Source organism: Stylophora pistillata, chromosome 2 (genome assembly GCF_964205215.1).
Source record: "Stylophora pistillata chromosome 2, jaStyPist1.2, whole genome shotgun sequence".
NCBI classification, from domain to species: Eukaryota; Metazoa; Cnidaria; class Anthozoa; order Scleractinia; family Pocilloporidae; genus Stylophora; species Stylophora pistillata.
The window spans coordinates 9,960,189-9,974,353 of NC_142520.1; the positions used below are offsets into that span (position 1 = coordinate 9,960,189).

The following is a 14,165-nucleotide window of genomic DNA, read 5'->3' on the forward strand; positions in this document are numbered from 1 at the left end:
ATTTAATTCTCTTCCCAAATGCGGTGCCTCTGGTCAGAGGTGTCATTTTGAAACAAACATGGCGCGGTTAAAATACATTAAGAAAATGTAAGCATTTCATTCGACGCGTCGCTAGTGCGACGTTAAAACTGAAGACGCGTTATCGATATTTTATCCGTCTTACCAAGACCGATTAAACGTCAAGGACGAATGTAATTTACCAGACGAATTTAATTCGTTTTAGACGTCGCGCTATCGTCGAATTTAATTGCTTGTGAGACCTTGAATGAAATTTGTCTGAATTAAATTGTACTGTAGCGCGACGTATAAACTAGGCCTTACATCGTTAACTCAGTTGATAAAACCAAAACGACATAATAATTAAAGAAACCACAGACTTCTAACAAAAAGTAACAAATGTAGCTCCCACTGCTGTGGTCTGGCCTTGTTATGTTGTTAAAGCTGAACTGGGCCATCCTATCTAAATATTGCAAATTAATATAATAAATATATATTCATATAAGTAAAATTTATTGATAAACTGTAATACTGACCCATGGAAACTGATTTAGATTAATGCTACCTTAAAAGTCAGTTTGACTTTAAACTAATTTAAATTATGAGAAAGAAATAATTGATGTAAAATCAGTATGTCTCGGTATGACCGCTTACCCTGCACCCATCCGGCTGGGTCAGGCATCTGAAAAAGTCCTTCTTCTGGATTAAGAAACATTTTCAGGCATGTACCTGCAGTGGCTCCAAAGGTAACAGCAATTGTAAATCTGTTGCTAAAACCACCTAAAAAATTAAATGGTCTGAAAGGAAACCACACTAAATATTAGTAGTACTAACACAGCTAGTTTAATAACTCACTTAAAATACACTTTCATTAGACCAATTCAATAAAGGAATGCCTCAGATCATTTTAGTTATCTATTCGGTTTAGGCTAAGACTAGGATGGCACAATTTCCTGATAGAAGAGGGAGGGGGTACTTGGTTCAATTTGTTGCTGGATACAGTATGAGCCACTGGCCTCTTGGAACCCTACCAGGTTATAGACTACTTTTTTGTGGCCATAATCATAGACTCCATTTGGTCACTTCTTGGCAAGTGCAATTTCTGCAATCCCAGCTAAGTCATGAATTTCTGTTTAACATGTGTCTACCTCGTAAAGCCTTTTTAAAGTAGTTCTTCCTCTAATGCAAGCTGATTGTCAAAGAATAAAACAACAGCACAATTAAATTTGTTGATCACTGTCAACTTTTTAAAAATTCTTCTCATATTGACTGTAGACCTCTGCCACAACCCAGTTTTTTTTTAGTTTGTTGACCTTCGATGTATGTTGTAATCTTTTTTCTCCTATCTAAATGATCATTTAAATTTTAATCAGTTCTGTACTCACATCAGCAGGCCAGGATATCCATTGCAGCTTTGAAGTTTAAATTTAACCCTCCGCTTGAAAAAGGCCAGTATCAAAATAATGACAAGCTTGAAAAAAAAAATTATCAATTGAAAATTCAAAAAAGTTTACATTGGGGTAATGAAACACCTGTATTATCATCATTTTTTTTTTTTTTTAATATTGGACCAAATGAAATTTTTACCTACAGGAACCCTTTTACTCCTAGAAGTGACCTTGACAATTCTTAATTTTACTCGGCCCCATGCGATTAAAACCCTCACTCGTGTGGAAGCATGGAAATCACGGGCGACATTTTCCCTAAAGTGTTATCAACTTTTTTACTTTCTATCTCAAATATCAATAAATGTATGTTCCTTTTCCTCTTATAAATATCCAAAATGTGAGGCAACTACTCGATAAAACTATCCCATCGAGTTAAGGAGAAAATCGCATTTTTCGTATTATTATCATTATTTTCTACTGCAAGTGTGTAATGTTTTTTTTTGTAATGATCTGATGAAAGTTACTTCAGTATTTAACTTACGGCTGGACCAAGGCAGCCAAGATCAAACAGTATCTCCTTGACAACCATGGCACACCTACGTTGCAAAATTGATAATATTGCAGATTGAATGACAAGTCATAGAGATATCTTTGAATTAAAAGAAAAGTTATATGTTTAGGTTTTAATCGCGCACTGAAAGGAATGTGAGATGCTTATCGCGTTCTGCGGTCTTCTTAGTGTCTCGACAAGAACTGAAAACACAATGTGCTGGTGGCTATAAGCCAGAGATCACAAAAGGAGAGAACTCGTGTATCGATTAGCTATGATACTCCGAAATAGAAAAAAATGAGTGAAACATAGGGTCAATGTTTGTTTGTTATTGTTATGTTGATGTTGTTAATATATTAGGCCAACATCGGAATTATATTATTACACTCACTCATCTCTACAACTTATGTGGCTTCGCCTCCTTCAGGAGACACTAGCCAAAAAAAAAAACCTACGTTTTTAGGCCCTCTTGATATGAGCCCGGTAAAGCAACACTCAACGCAAAATCTACCAAATCGCCCAAATTCGCTATTTAGAACCGCAGAAACGACAATATACAGCAAGTGAGGTAGGTTTACATTTATTTTGAGCCTTAACCCAGACATTTCTTGATATAAGTTTACGATATTACGGCTCTTCAATATTCTCCCATAGATTTCTGATTTCGAACAAACGACCAGACACGCCGCTTGTGTGGGCCCCCTGTGGTTAACGGGATAAATTTCGCTTCCGCCAGAAGGCGGCCCGAAAGGCATCGTTTTCCTTTGCCTGATGAATTTTCCACATCATTAGCAACCCGTTTAACTGCAGTGATACTGCTAAAAGGGTTACCAAAGCCATGATAGGCGTAAAAGTAATATTATCTCGGTTGCACTTCGCCATCTTTGTTTTGTTTTTCTAATATCGCGCCAAAACTCGTCCCCAGGATCTTGGGCCTTACCCAAGACGAAATTCGTCCAGGTAAGCGGGCTGGAACATTATCCCAAGATTATTTAGAGTTGCACTTGAATTAGTTATTCTTGTTGGTTTTGATATTAATGGGTTAAACATTGATGAGATCATTTGATTTATAAAATTCTTCATGTGCTGATTTTTATGATTTAACTTAAGCTGCAGGATAGCATAGCTAAAATAGGAATGACATGGCCAAATTATAGACAGTATAGCCAAATGATAAACGGTCTACTTGCCCATGTCAAGTTGAAACATGAAAATGTGAAATAGACCAGCTATATTGTGAATAGCTTAGCACTCATTTGCAATACAGTACACAAACAGTGTAACGTTCCATCAAAGGACTCAGGGTAATATCGAGTAGCACAGCGTACGCAAAAACGGTGTACCGTTGCGTGAAATGGCTCAGCGTAATGTCGAATGGTACAGCGTACATAAAAACAGTGTAGCTCTGCGTGAAAAGGCTCAGCGTAATGTGGAGTGATACAGCGTACACACAAATGGTGTAGCCTTGCGGGAAATGGCTCAGGGTTATATCGAGTGGTACAGCGTACATACAAACAGCGTTGCGTGAAATGGCTCAGCCTAATGTCAAATGGTAGAGCGAACACTTAAATGGTGTAGCTTTGCGTGAAACGGCTCACCGTACTATAGAATGGTACAGCGTACATACAAACAGTGTAGCGTTGCGTCAAATGGCTCAGCGTAATGTGGAATGGTACAGCGTATACACTAATGGTGCAGCGTTAAGTCGAATATCTTTGCAGAACATCAGACACGCTAACTGAACATTAAACTGCTTAGCATTACCTGAAATATTCCGATGCTGTAGCTAATCGTCGAGCTTGCTTGTGGCGTGACGTGGAGGCTATTTCGCCGAAACCCCCAGAAATACAAGCCACAAATATTAAATGGAACAGCGATCTGCTTGGGGGGGGGGGGGGGGGTATGATGTCATCAAATGTAAAGACTGGCGCGAAACCAACACATAGTGTAGTCGCTATGTTCAAGAGCCTTCACTTCGCCTTCCCGTAAAGCAGAGGCAATTCGGTAAGTTTCTCCTCTTTGTTTTTCCCTGCCTATATTGCATTTATTCGCTGTCGTTCATGGGAGCATTAGTTAAAATAGCAACGAGACTGGATTCTACCACGGTTTGCCGGGCTCCCGGTTAAGCGGTTTACCATTGTTTGCACGCGTTGGTGCGCCTGAATGTTTACAGAATTAAGTAGTTTGAAGTTTGAAGTTTATTTCCAAGTAAATATCAGGTGGTTATTACTAGGCTGGCTTGCAAACAGCGAAGAGCTAGTCGCGGCAAGCCAGACAATTAAAAAGTAATTTTACACAATTTTATATAATAATATTCACATACAATTACAACATGACAGAAGAAAGAGGAGAACTACAGACTAAAGAGACTAGAGACTAAACATAATTACAGTTAGAAATTAACCTTTCATCAAGTATTAATTAAACTATCTATTTCGCTTTAGGAGTCGACTACAGACTAAACATAATTACAGTTAGAAATTAACCTTTCATCAAGTATTAATTAAAAGTATCTATTTCGTATTACAACATAGCTAGCAGAGTCGCGCAATCAAATTCATTATACGTAAGCGCGCTCAAAATCCTGATAGTACACGCTGATAGCGTCAGCAAATCCGACTTCGCCAGAAAATTTTTTTTTCGCGTGAGCGGCCATTGCTAGTGCGGGGAAAAATAACACATTTCGCGACAATAATGGATACAAACAGAAACTCGGCCTGCTATTCCGAAAACGAAGACAATGTTTCGACCTTTTCCCATGGGCTAGAGTTCTTAAATGAGGCAGAAAAAGAGAAAAACAAAGGAAAAGGAGACTCGGCATCAGCGCCGTCACGATTCGCTTCAACTGATATTGTTGTCCGTTTTTCGCGTCGCAATTGATGCACAATTCCACCGGCTATGTTCTAAAACAATTGGTTCATGCTTTCAGCTGTGCACTATCGAGTTATGGAGCACGTGGGAAGTTTGGAGAGCACTCAAGAAGCTAGAGTTGCCCTCGGCTATCGCCTCGGGCAACTCTTACGCTTCTTTCGTGCTCTCCAAACTTCCCGCGTGCTCCATAACTCGATAGTGCACGCTAAAGCATGAACCAATTGTTAATTAGGAGTCGACTACAGACTAAACATAATTACAGTTAGAAATGAACCTTTCATCAAGTATTAATTAAACTATCTATTTCGCTTTAGGAGTCGACTACAGACTAAACATAATTACAGTTAGAAATTAACCTTTTATCAAGTATTAATTAAACTATCTATTTCGCCTTAGGAGTCGACTACAGACTAAACATAATTACAATTAGAAATTAGCCTTTCATCAAGTATTAATTAAACTATCTATTTCGCTTTAGGAGTCGACTACAGACTAAACATAATTACAGTTAGAAATTAACCTTTCATCAAGTATTAATTAAACTATGTATTTCGCTTTAGGAGTCGACTACAGACTAAACATAATTACAGTTAGAGGTTAACCTTTCATCTTATTAAATTAGAGTATCTATTTCAACATGGGAGTTTTCAGTTTCTAGAATTTCGATTGATTTTGTTCTAATGAATTTTTTAAGAGTTCTTGGATAAGTTTTTAAGACTAGTTGGTATCCCATTCCAGATTTTAACACCAACACGTGAAAAAGCCTAACTTTGAAGATTAAGCGCAGATTTTTTAGTATAGAAATGCTCAGACGTTGATGAACGTGTGCCTTAGGGGTGAACGCTGGAAATTTTAGAAAACAGATTCGAAATATTACTTGGTGCAGAGGTAGCATTGATGTCGTACATTAGATTAGCAGTTTTTTCATAATATTGGAATTCTAGTGGAAGAAGTTTTGCTTAAAAAAAAAAAAAGGGTATTGAATGCTCCCTTACAGGGGCAAAGTGGATGAGACGGAGTACGCCATTTTGTAAGACAAGAATACTATTTAACAACGTCTTAGATGCACTTCCTTAAGAAGTTAATCCATACGTTATAAAGGGTGCAATGATGGATTTATAAATATTAAGAGAAGAGTTAGATTAAAGGAACTAAATGTCTTAGCTTCGCAATGAGACCGACATTTTTACTTAGTTTTTTAGCAAGGGTATAGATATGGTTTTTCCAACTTAGATTCTCATCAATCAGTAACCCAAGATATTTAATGCAATTCTTATGCTCAAGAGTAACGTTTTTATTTTCTTCATTGTCAAAAATATCATTTTGTGGCAGGTAATTTTTTTTTTCTGGTACGGGTGAAAAATAACAAAGTTTGATTTCTTTCTGTTAAGTGTAAGTTTATTTGCGGTTAGCCAATTGAATAGTTTGTTCAATTCAATATTTACAATTAATTCCAATGCATTGAGATTTTTGTGAGAGTATAGGACATTAGTATCATTTGCAAAAAGAAGAAAATTTAAGTTTCCTGGAGCAATATTGTATATCATTGACATATAGCAAAAAGAGGAGTGGCCCTAAAACGGACCCTTGGGGTACACCACAGCTAACTAATTCTTTGTCCGAAATATACGAGTTAATCTCAGTTGTTTGGGTACGATTAGTTAAATATGAGGAAAACAACTGATTGAAAATACTTCGGAAGCCATAAGAATTGAGTTTTTCTAGTAATATTTTATGGTCCACCGTGTCAAGAGCTTTCTTAAGGTCGATGAACACTCCACAAGAAAAAGGTCCTTTATCCATATTGGTACGAATGGATTCAGCCATGTCAAGTAGAGCATGTTCAGTTGAATGTACTTTGCGAAAGCCATATTGGGATGAAGATGATTGTTGGTGTTTTTCTATGAAAACTTTCAAAAATCCTATTGAAGTTTGACAGTATGAAATAGGCCTATAGTTGCAGGCATCTGTTTCATCATCATTTTTGTAGATGGGTATAACTTTGGACATTTTCAGTTTAGAGGGGTATGCCCCTAGACTGACAGAATTGTTAAAAAATTTGCAAAGACAGGAGATATTATGTCACAAGAGCATATAAGAAGTTGTGTAGGACTAGAGTAAAGGTCATATGATTTTAAGTTCGGTATTGATAAAATTTCAAGCTTCACTTCATTTGGAGTAACAGGTTTGAAAAAGAATGAGGTGTCAGGTGATTTGGAGTTAACGAGGTAGTCCATATGAGAGTGATCAGCTTGAGGCAGTTTGGTTCCTAAGTTATTTCCAAGAGATGAAAATACTTGTTTAAAATGTTGGGTATACGCAATGGGTCATTGATAATTCTATTATTGCTCTGTGGATCCTTGGATTTATTGATTGGTTTAATGTTTCTTTTGCGACGATTGATTAGCGCATGTATAGCCTGCCATGTTTTCCGCATATCGCTTAAGTTACTCTTGAAAAGTTCATGACAATAACTTTTCTTGCTTAAGCGAATCAGAGAACAAATTTTGTTTCGGTAATATTTATATTTCACAAAATCACCGGATTGTAATAATCTATTTTTTGTTTGAATTGAAATTCGTAATCCATTGGTTATCCAAGTCTTGGTAAAATTGTTTGATCAGGCGTTTTGAAAAAGTTCTAACTGGTCCATGCTTGTTCACAATGTTATTAACCGGCCTCCCGGTTAAGCGGTTTACCATAGTTTGCACGCGTTGGTGAGCCTGAATGTTTACAGAATTAAGTAATGTTATGACCTTCATTAAATGTCGATTGCCGAGCTCTCTTTTTCTTTTCTGACTTGCGCGTGCTTTTCCCTGAGAGTTTAAATGCAAAGGCTCTTTGAACATTGCAAGAGTACGTGAGAAGTTGGATTTTGTGTGCATGTGTCTTGGACGCGATGGTAAGAAAACTGATATCCCGGCTTGATCTGTTCTGAAATTTTTCAATAAAACATGTTGTGTTTGCCAATGCAACCTTTTTTCCGAGTCAAGTGGTTTTGGGTACATATATACCTTCCTTGATGAGGTTGGTCTGCCATAAAATTAGTAAGAAAACGCTTAGTCATAAAAGAGGATGGTAAAGGGAAGGGGATGAACGGTCCTTTCACGATTCACGAAAAATCGAGTCGGCTTAATAACGGGTACTGAAAATATCCAAGATATACTTAAGGTTACTTTCCACCTTCACAGGTGTCCTTCGGGAAAAAATTCGTACGCGCGCTAGTTTCACTAAAATCCTAACAAACTTTATGTCAGGAGAAAGCTTGATAAATGCAGATTACGATAAATATATAATTTAAGAGACTTTTTTTTAAGGAAGTGTCAAGAACCGGTAAGGCGTGAAACGACCGAATGTTCTTCTATTTAATTCATCGGATATCGGATGCTGCAGCAGGAGAAAAATGGCTGTGCACAGTCACATTCACAACGCATCGATCAACAGAAGTGTGTAAGGCTTTTTCGATGTTCTGCTTGGTTGCGTAGATATCGTCAACTAAAGTTGGAGTAGCTAAAAATTGATATGCGAGTCGTGTTACGTAAATGGACGCCGCGGGACAAGTTTTTTTCAAATATCAGAATTTCCCGACACACCTTTTGGAACGACAACGAATAAACGCAATATCGGCAGGGAAAAAAAAAAAAAAAGAGGAGAAACTTACCAAATTGCCTCAGCTTTACGGTAAGGCTAAGTGAAGACTCTTTAACATAGCGACTACACTTTCACATTCGATGACGTCATGCCCTCCAGCAGATCGCTGTTCCATTTGCGGTTTGTATTTTTGGTGGTTTCGGCGAGAGAGCCTTCGCGTCACGCCAAAAGCAAGCTCGACGATTGGCCCCAACATCGCAATATTTCATGTAATGCTAAGCAATTTAAGGTTCAGCTAGAGTGTGTTATGTTCTGCAAAGCTATTCGACGTAACGCTACACCATTTGTGTGTACGCTGTACCATTCCACATTACGCTGAGCCTTTTCACGCAAAGCTGCACTGTTTGTATGTACGCTCTACCATTCGACATCACGCTGAACCATTTCACGTAACGCTACACCGTTTGTGCGTACGCTGTACTACTCGATATTGTCTTGAGTCATTTGACGCAACGCTAAACCACATGTGTAGTGTATTGCAAATGAGTGCTAGGCTGTTCGCAATTTAGCTGGTCCATTTCATAACTTCATGTTCCAGCTTGACATGGGCAACTAGACCGTTTATCATTTGGCTAAACTATTTATGTTTAGGGTGTTCTGTTTCATGAAGGAAGCCTAGACTGTCTATAATTTGGCCATGCCATTCCTTTATTAGCCATGCTATCCTGCAGCTGATCCTTAAATCATCTTTGCATTTACTGATCTATTTGACATCTTTGTATTTTTGGTGACGGCCCCGCCCAAAGACTGGACCTCCAGGCGTCTATGGCAATGGATCAAGATGTTCCCGGGAAAAGTATCGCACAGTAGTAAGGTTTTTTTTTTTTTTTTTTTTTTTCATATCTCGCTCTGTTGAACGTTAAGTAATACCGCCGCCTGGTTAGCTCAATTGGGAGAGCGCCGGACTGCTGTGCGGGAGGTCGAGAGTTCAATACCGGCCGGACCAACACTCAGGGTCTTAAAATTAACTGAGAAGAATATGCTTCCTTTCTTTAACATCAAGAAATGGTTAGATATTCTAGTCTTCTCGGATAGGGACGAATAAATGGAGGTCCCGTCTCCTGCAGGGTTAGGGGCAGGAGACGTTAATTTCCCACGCACGAGATCACTGTGTGATGGATGTCCTCCCCTGGGGTGGGTTGGGTGGGTATACAGCGCTTTGGACAATTAGTGGATTTTAGCGCTATATAAATACAATTATTATTATTATTATTATTAATAGCCAAAGTTAGCAGAGGAAAAACCCGTGGCAAAAAAGGGAAAGCTGAAGAAACTGCTGAAAAGCACAACAGTGAATCGACAGACAGCTGAAGGAATGCCCTTATCGCTGAAATGAGTTCCAACGGGAAGGTTTATTCATAACTTCATACGATTCGAAGCGATTGCCTATGTTTTTGTATCAAGGCCAGTACTTGCTTATTGAAAGGAAACTTCTTTTTTTAACCCTATGTACGACAAATGTTGATCTGATGGCGCCCTCTTTGTTAGCAATTTGGATGCCAGCGTGGAGAGGATGCCAGGACTGTTTTTTCCTGACAAAATGGTGCCATTTCTCTCTTTTCCTTTGCCCAAGGACTCCTCTTCAATTTTGATTTATGTTTTTTATCCACGAGAAAAGACTTCCATTAGCAGAGAACTTTCACGTGTGAATTTTGTCAAGTGCGCACTGTAAAACAAAATATGCAAATAAAATAAAGCTGCCGCAAATATTCCGCTAGGGGTTCGCCCATTTACGATATTATGAAACCTTCCTGATTTATTAACTTTGATAATGCATTAATTACATAACAAAGTACTACCATGCTACTTGAGGAAATGTTTCCTCACAACAATTTCATTGTAATGAAGAGAATGTCTGCATGTCTTTATACTACTTAAAGGGCAGCACTCTCTAGAAAAAAACTGGGTTACAGTCACTCATGAGGAACACTGGGTTACACTGCACCCATGGGTGTGCCACCTAAAGTGCAGCCTATGTTAGTAACATCTACCTAAAAAAAAAAACACTGGGTTACACTGCACCCATGCGTGTGCCACCTAAAGTGCAGCCTATGTTTGTAACATCTACCTCAAAAAAACAAAAACTGGGTTACACTGCACCCATGGGTGTTCCACCTAAAGTGCAGCCCAGGTTTAGTTATCTTTAACTAAATAAAACACTCGGTTACAACTGCACCCACGGGTGTGCCACCTAAAGTGCAGCCTGTGTGAGCTATCTTAAACTAAATAAAAAAGTGGGTTACACTGCACCCATGGGTGTGCCACCTAAAATGCAGCCTATGTTAGTCATCTTTGACTAAACAAAACATTGGGTTATACTGCACCCACGGGTGTGATCTCTAGCTACAGAAAATACTGTGTTACTCTACACTTTTAGTTTCACCTGCTGAAAAAGAGCTTAACGCTGGCTCAAATTGCTCTTGAAAACAAAGACATAAAGTAATTTTGAAGATGTAGATGAGAAAAAAGAGCCGGCTTAACTAATAAAAAAAGCTTTCTTATCTTTTCCATAGCTACATCCCTCACTGTTCAATTCCTGCCGGTTGAAACTTGTTTGTCGTTTTGATTATGCTGTCTCTTTTTGATATATTTTTGCTATTGGCTGGTTTAAATTTATTCAAAATGCTTCCCTTCATCACAGCTTCCCGAGGCGATAAAAGTAATTCTGTACGCATGATGCACGATCCTCGCAGTAGAGAGCGCTATTTATGCAATAGCGAAAATCAGACCTGAAAAAGTAATTCTAGTATAGTCTTAACCATAGGCTCACATATATTATACCCAAAAAGGTACACCTTTAGAGAATTATCATCACATTCTAGCCAGGAAAACTTGACACCCATGCATTGGCACTACTCATAAACTCGGGTAAAGGACCGCCATCTGTTTATGAAAATATGTAAATCTCGCACATATTAATTAAGCGGGAAAAAATCCTAACTTTTAAAACCAGATTTATTGGCACTTTTGATAAACATTCCTACTCCCCTTTTTACAGCCACCTCTTCGACAATTTCATTGACGATGGCTTTCGCTTCTGGGTCGCCAAATGCGCACACGTTTTGAAGCACCATCGCCAAACTTTCCCTGTTTCGTTCGCAAACGTAATGCACGTCCTTGATAACGCGACTGCTTCGCTGTTTCATCAACAGCACTTTTTCTGGAGTATCCAAATCATCCTTTTCGCTGATCTTCTTAAGATTCGGGGAGACATTCTTGTTTTCAGCTCTGCGAGTTTCCACTGTTTGGGGGTGTTATGGCCACAGATGACGAAGTCTTGTTCGTTGGTGTCGTTGGCATTTCCAAGCGTCGTGAAGTACGTGGGTCGTTTCTTTGTTTGCTTAGCTTTCTTTCATTTTCTTCGCCAACAGACATGTTACCGAGATCTACTGTGTTCTAAATCTAAATCTAAATATCGTTATGTCGGCAAAATCGTTTAGGACATCACGCCAACTCTAAGATAATAATAAGTGAAGCTATACTAAATATACAACACTATTAAAAACTATTGAAAATTATTAAAAACTATTTAAAACTACCGATAAATAAATTTAAGTTAGTTTGCTTTTAAATATACGGAGGGATTGGCTGGAGACAGTTTCTTTTGGGAGTTTGTTCCATTCAGTTATTGTCCTGGGAAAAAAAGAAAATCTAAAAATGTCTTTATGTCCTTTCGGTACAAAAAATTTAAAATCATGGCTTCCTCGGGTTCTCCTTTCTTTGTTTGTTATCAAATAATCCCCCCAATCCCCATCTAGGAGGCCGTGGCACATCTTGTACATAGTGGAGAGCCTTGCATGTCTTCTCATTGTTTCAAGTGTGTCCCAATGTAGGTCTTGCAGCATTTCCGTCACGCTCGTTGTTCGATCGTAATTTCCAGTGACAAAGCGGGCTGCTTTCCGCTGTACCCTTTCAAGAGCGGCTCTATCTTTCTGGTAATGTGGGTCCCATGCGCTACAGGCATACTGGAGTTTTGGCCTCACAAGTGTCATATACACGGTTTCTTTCACTGACTTTGGACAATTCCACAGGCTTCGTTTGATAAGTCCCAGGACCTTATTTGCCCTAGATGTGATTGTTTCAATGTGTGGTGACCACCTCATTTTGTTATCGAGCATTACCCCCAGATAAGGGTGAGATTCCACTTCTTCTAGGATTTGTCCACAGAATACGTATTCTCGCTTTGGTGGATCTCTCTTGGTTGTAAAACACATGATCTTACACTTTGAAGGATTAAATTCCATCTTCCACGTTTGTTGCCAGTCTTCTAATCTAAACAAGTCCTCTTGGAGATCGGCTGTGTCTTCATCACAACAAATTGTCCCATATAACAATGCATCATCAGCAAAAAGTCTAACAGTAGATTTAAGAGTATCAGGTAAGTCATTTATATACATTAAGAACAGTAGCGGTCCTAAGACAGTTCCTTGGGGAACACCAGATGTCGTAACTACAGGGACAGCTGATGCTCCCTCAATTACCACTGATTGGGTACGCTGTGTTAGGAACGATTCAAACCAGTTAAGTAGTGGGCCACGAATTCCGTAATAATCAAGTTTCTTCAAGAGTCTGCGATGGGGAACTTTGTCGAATGCTTTTGAAAAATCAAGGATTGCGGCGTGAATTGTTTTGTTAGACTGGATAGCACTTGCTATGTCATGAATGGTACATATGAGCTGTGTTTCTGTTGATCGTTTCGCTCTAAAGCCATGTTGACAATCAGTGAGCACCCTATATCGTGAAAGATGCTTCATAACATGGCTATGTACAATATGCTCAAGTACCTTTGATGCAATGCAGGTAAGTGACACGGGCCTATAATTTGAAGGATCCGATTTCTTTCCTTTCTTGTGAATAGCGCATACGTTGGCGTGTTTCCATTGGATAGGCACAGTTCCGGTATGAATACAATCTTGATATATGTCAGTAAGGACCTGTGATATTTCATAGGCATTTTCCTTTAAAAACCAGGGTGGAATTCCATCCGGGCCATACGCTTTATCTACCTTCAACTCGCTAAGTTGCTTTTCAACTCCACGGGTTGTGATTTTTATTGTTCCAATAGTCGGGATAGGGCTTTCGCCAAGGTCTGGGATATTCTCTAATTCTTCGTTGTTGAAAACACTGGAGAACTGGCTATTTAGCACTTCGGCCTTAGCTCTCGGTTCGATAAACTCTTCATTTCTAACTTTGAGGTCCTGGGTATCTGTACCCTCTTTTCCTAGTTTTTTGATGTGTGACCAAAAAGCCTTCGGGTTTTGTTTTATGGAATCCCCGAGAAAGTCAGAAAGATAACTGTTCCTGGACTCATTCAAGTTCTTATGTAATTGTTTCCTGACTAATTTAAATTTATTCCAATCGGATTGGCTTCCAGATTTCTTCGCTCTGTTGTATAGCCTTTGCTTTTTCCTTATCTGTCTTCTCAAGCTACGATTAAACCACGGTAGGTTATAGCGTGAGGTAGTATACTTGTGTGGTATACAAGAATCCATAATTCCTGTGAGTCTTTGTTGAAATATATTCCACTTTGTGTCTACGGATTCGTTCTTCATTTCTACAAAGTCGTTTGCAAAGTCTTGTAATTTTTTCTTTATACGGGTGGTATCTGCCCTTTTCCTCATATAAATCTTGCGTCTCACTGGCTTTTTCTTTCTACATGCCAGGTTCACTTCAAAAAGAACCATATCGTGATCGCTTATTCCCGGGAT

The 14,165-nt window shown here is 38.8% G+C and overlaps 1 protein-coding gene across 1 annotated transcript in view; it reads right to left on the reverse strand.

Moving 5' to 3' along the window:
- The window catches only part of LOC111343053 (stimulated by retinoic acid gene 6 protein-like), a 30,952-nt gene that overhangs the window by 14,715 nt on the left and 2,072 nt on the right, over nt 1-14,165 (reverse strand). Inside the window, exons 2-4 of the mRNA XM_022950192.2 lie at nt 1,927-1,981; nt 1,383-1,468; nt 652-794 (exon numbers count right to left, since the gene is read on the reverse strand). Of these exons, the coding sequence (XP_022805927.2) occupies nt 652-794; nt 1,383-1,468; nt 1,927-1,981 (284 nt within the window). The remainder of the gene's footprint in view (nt 1-651; nt 795-1,382; nt 1,469-1,926; nt 1,982-14,165) is intronic.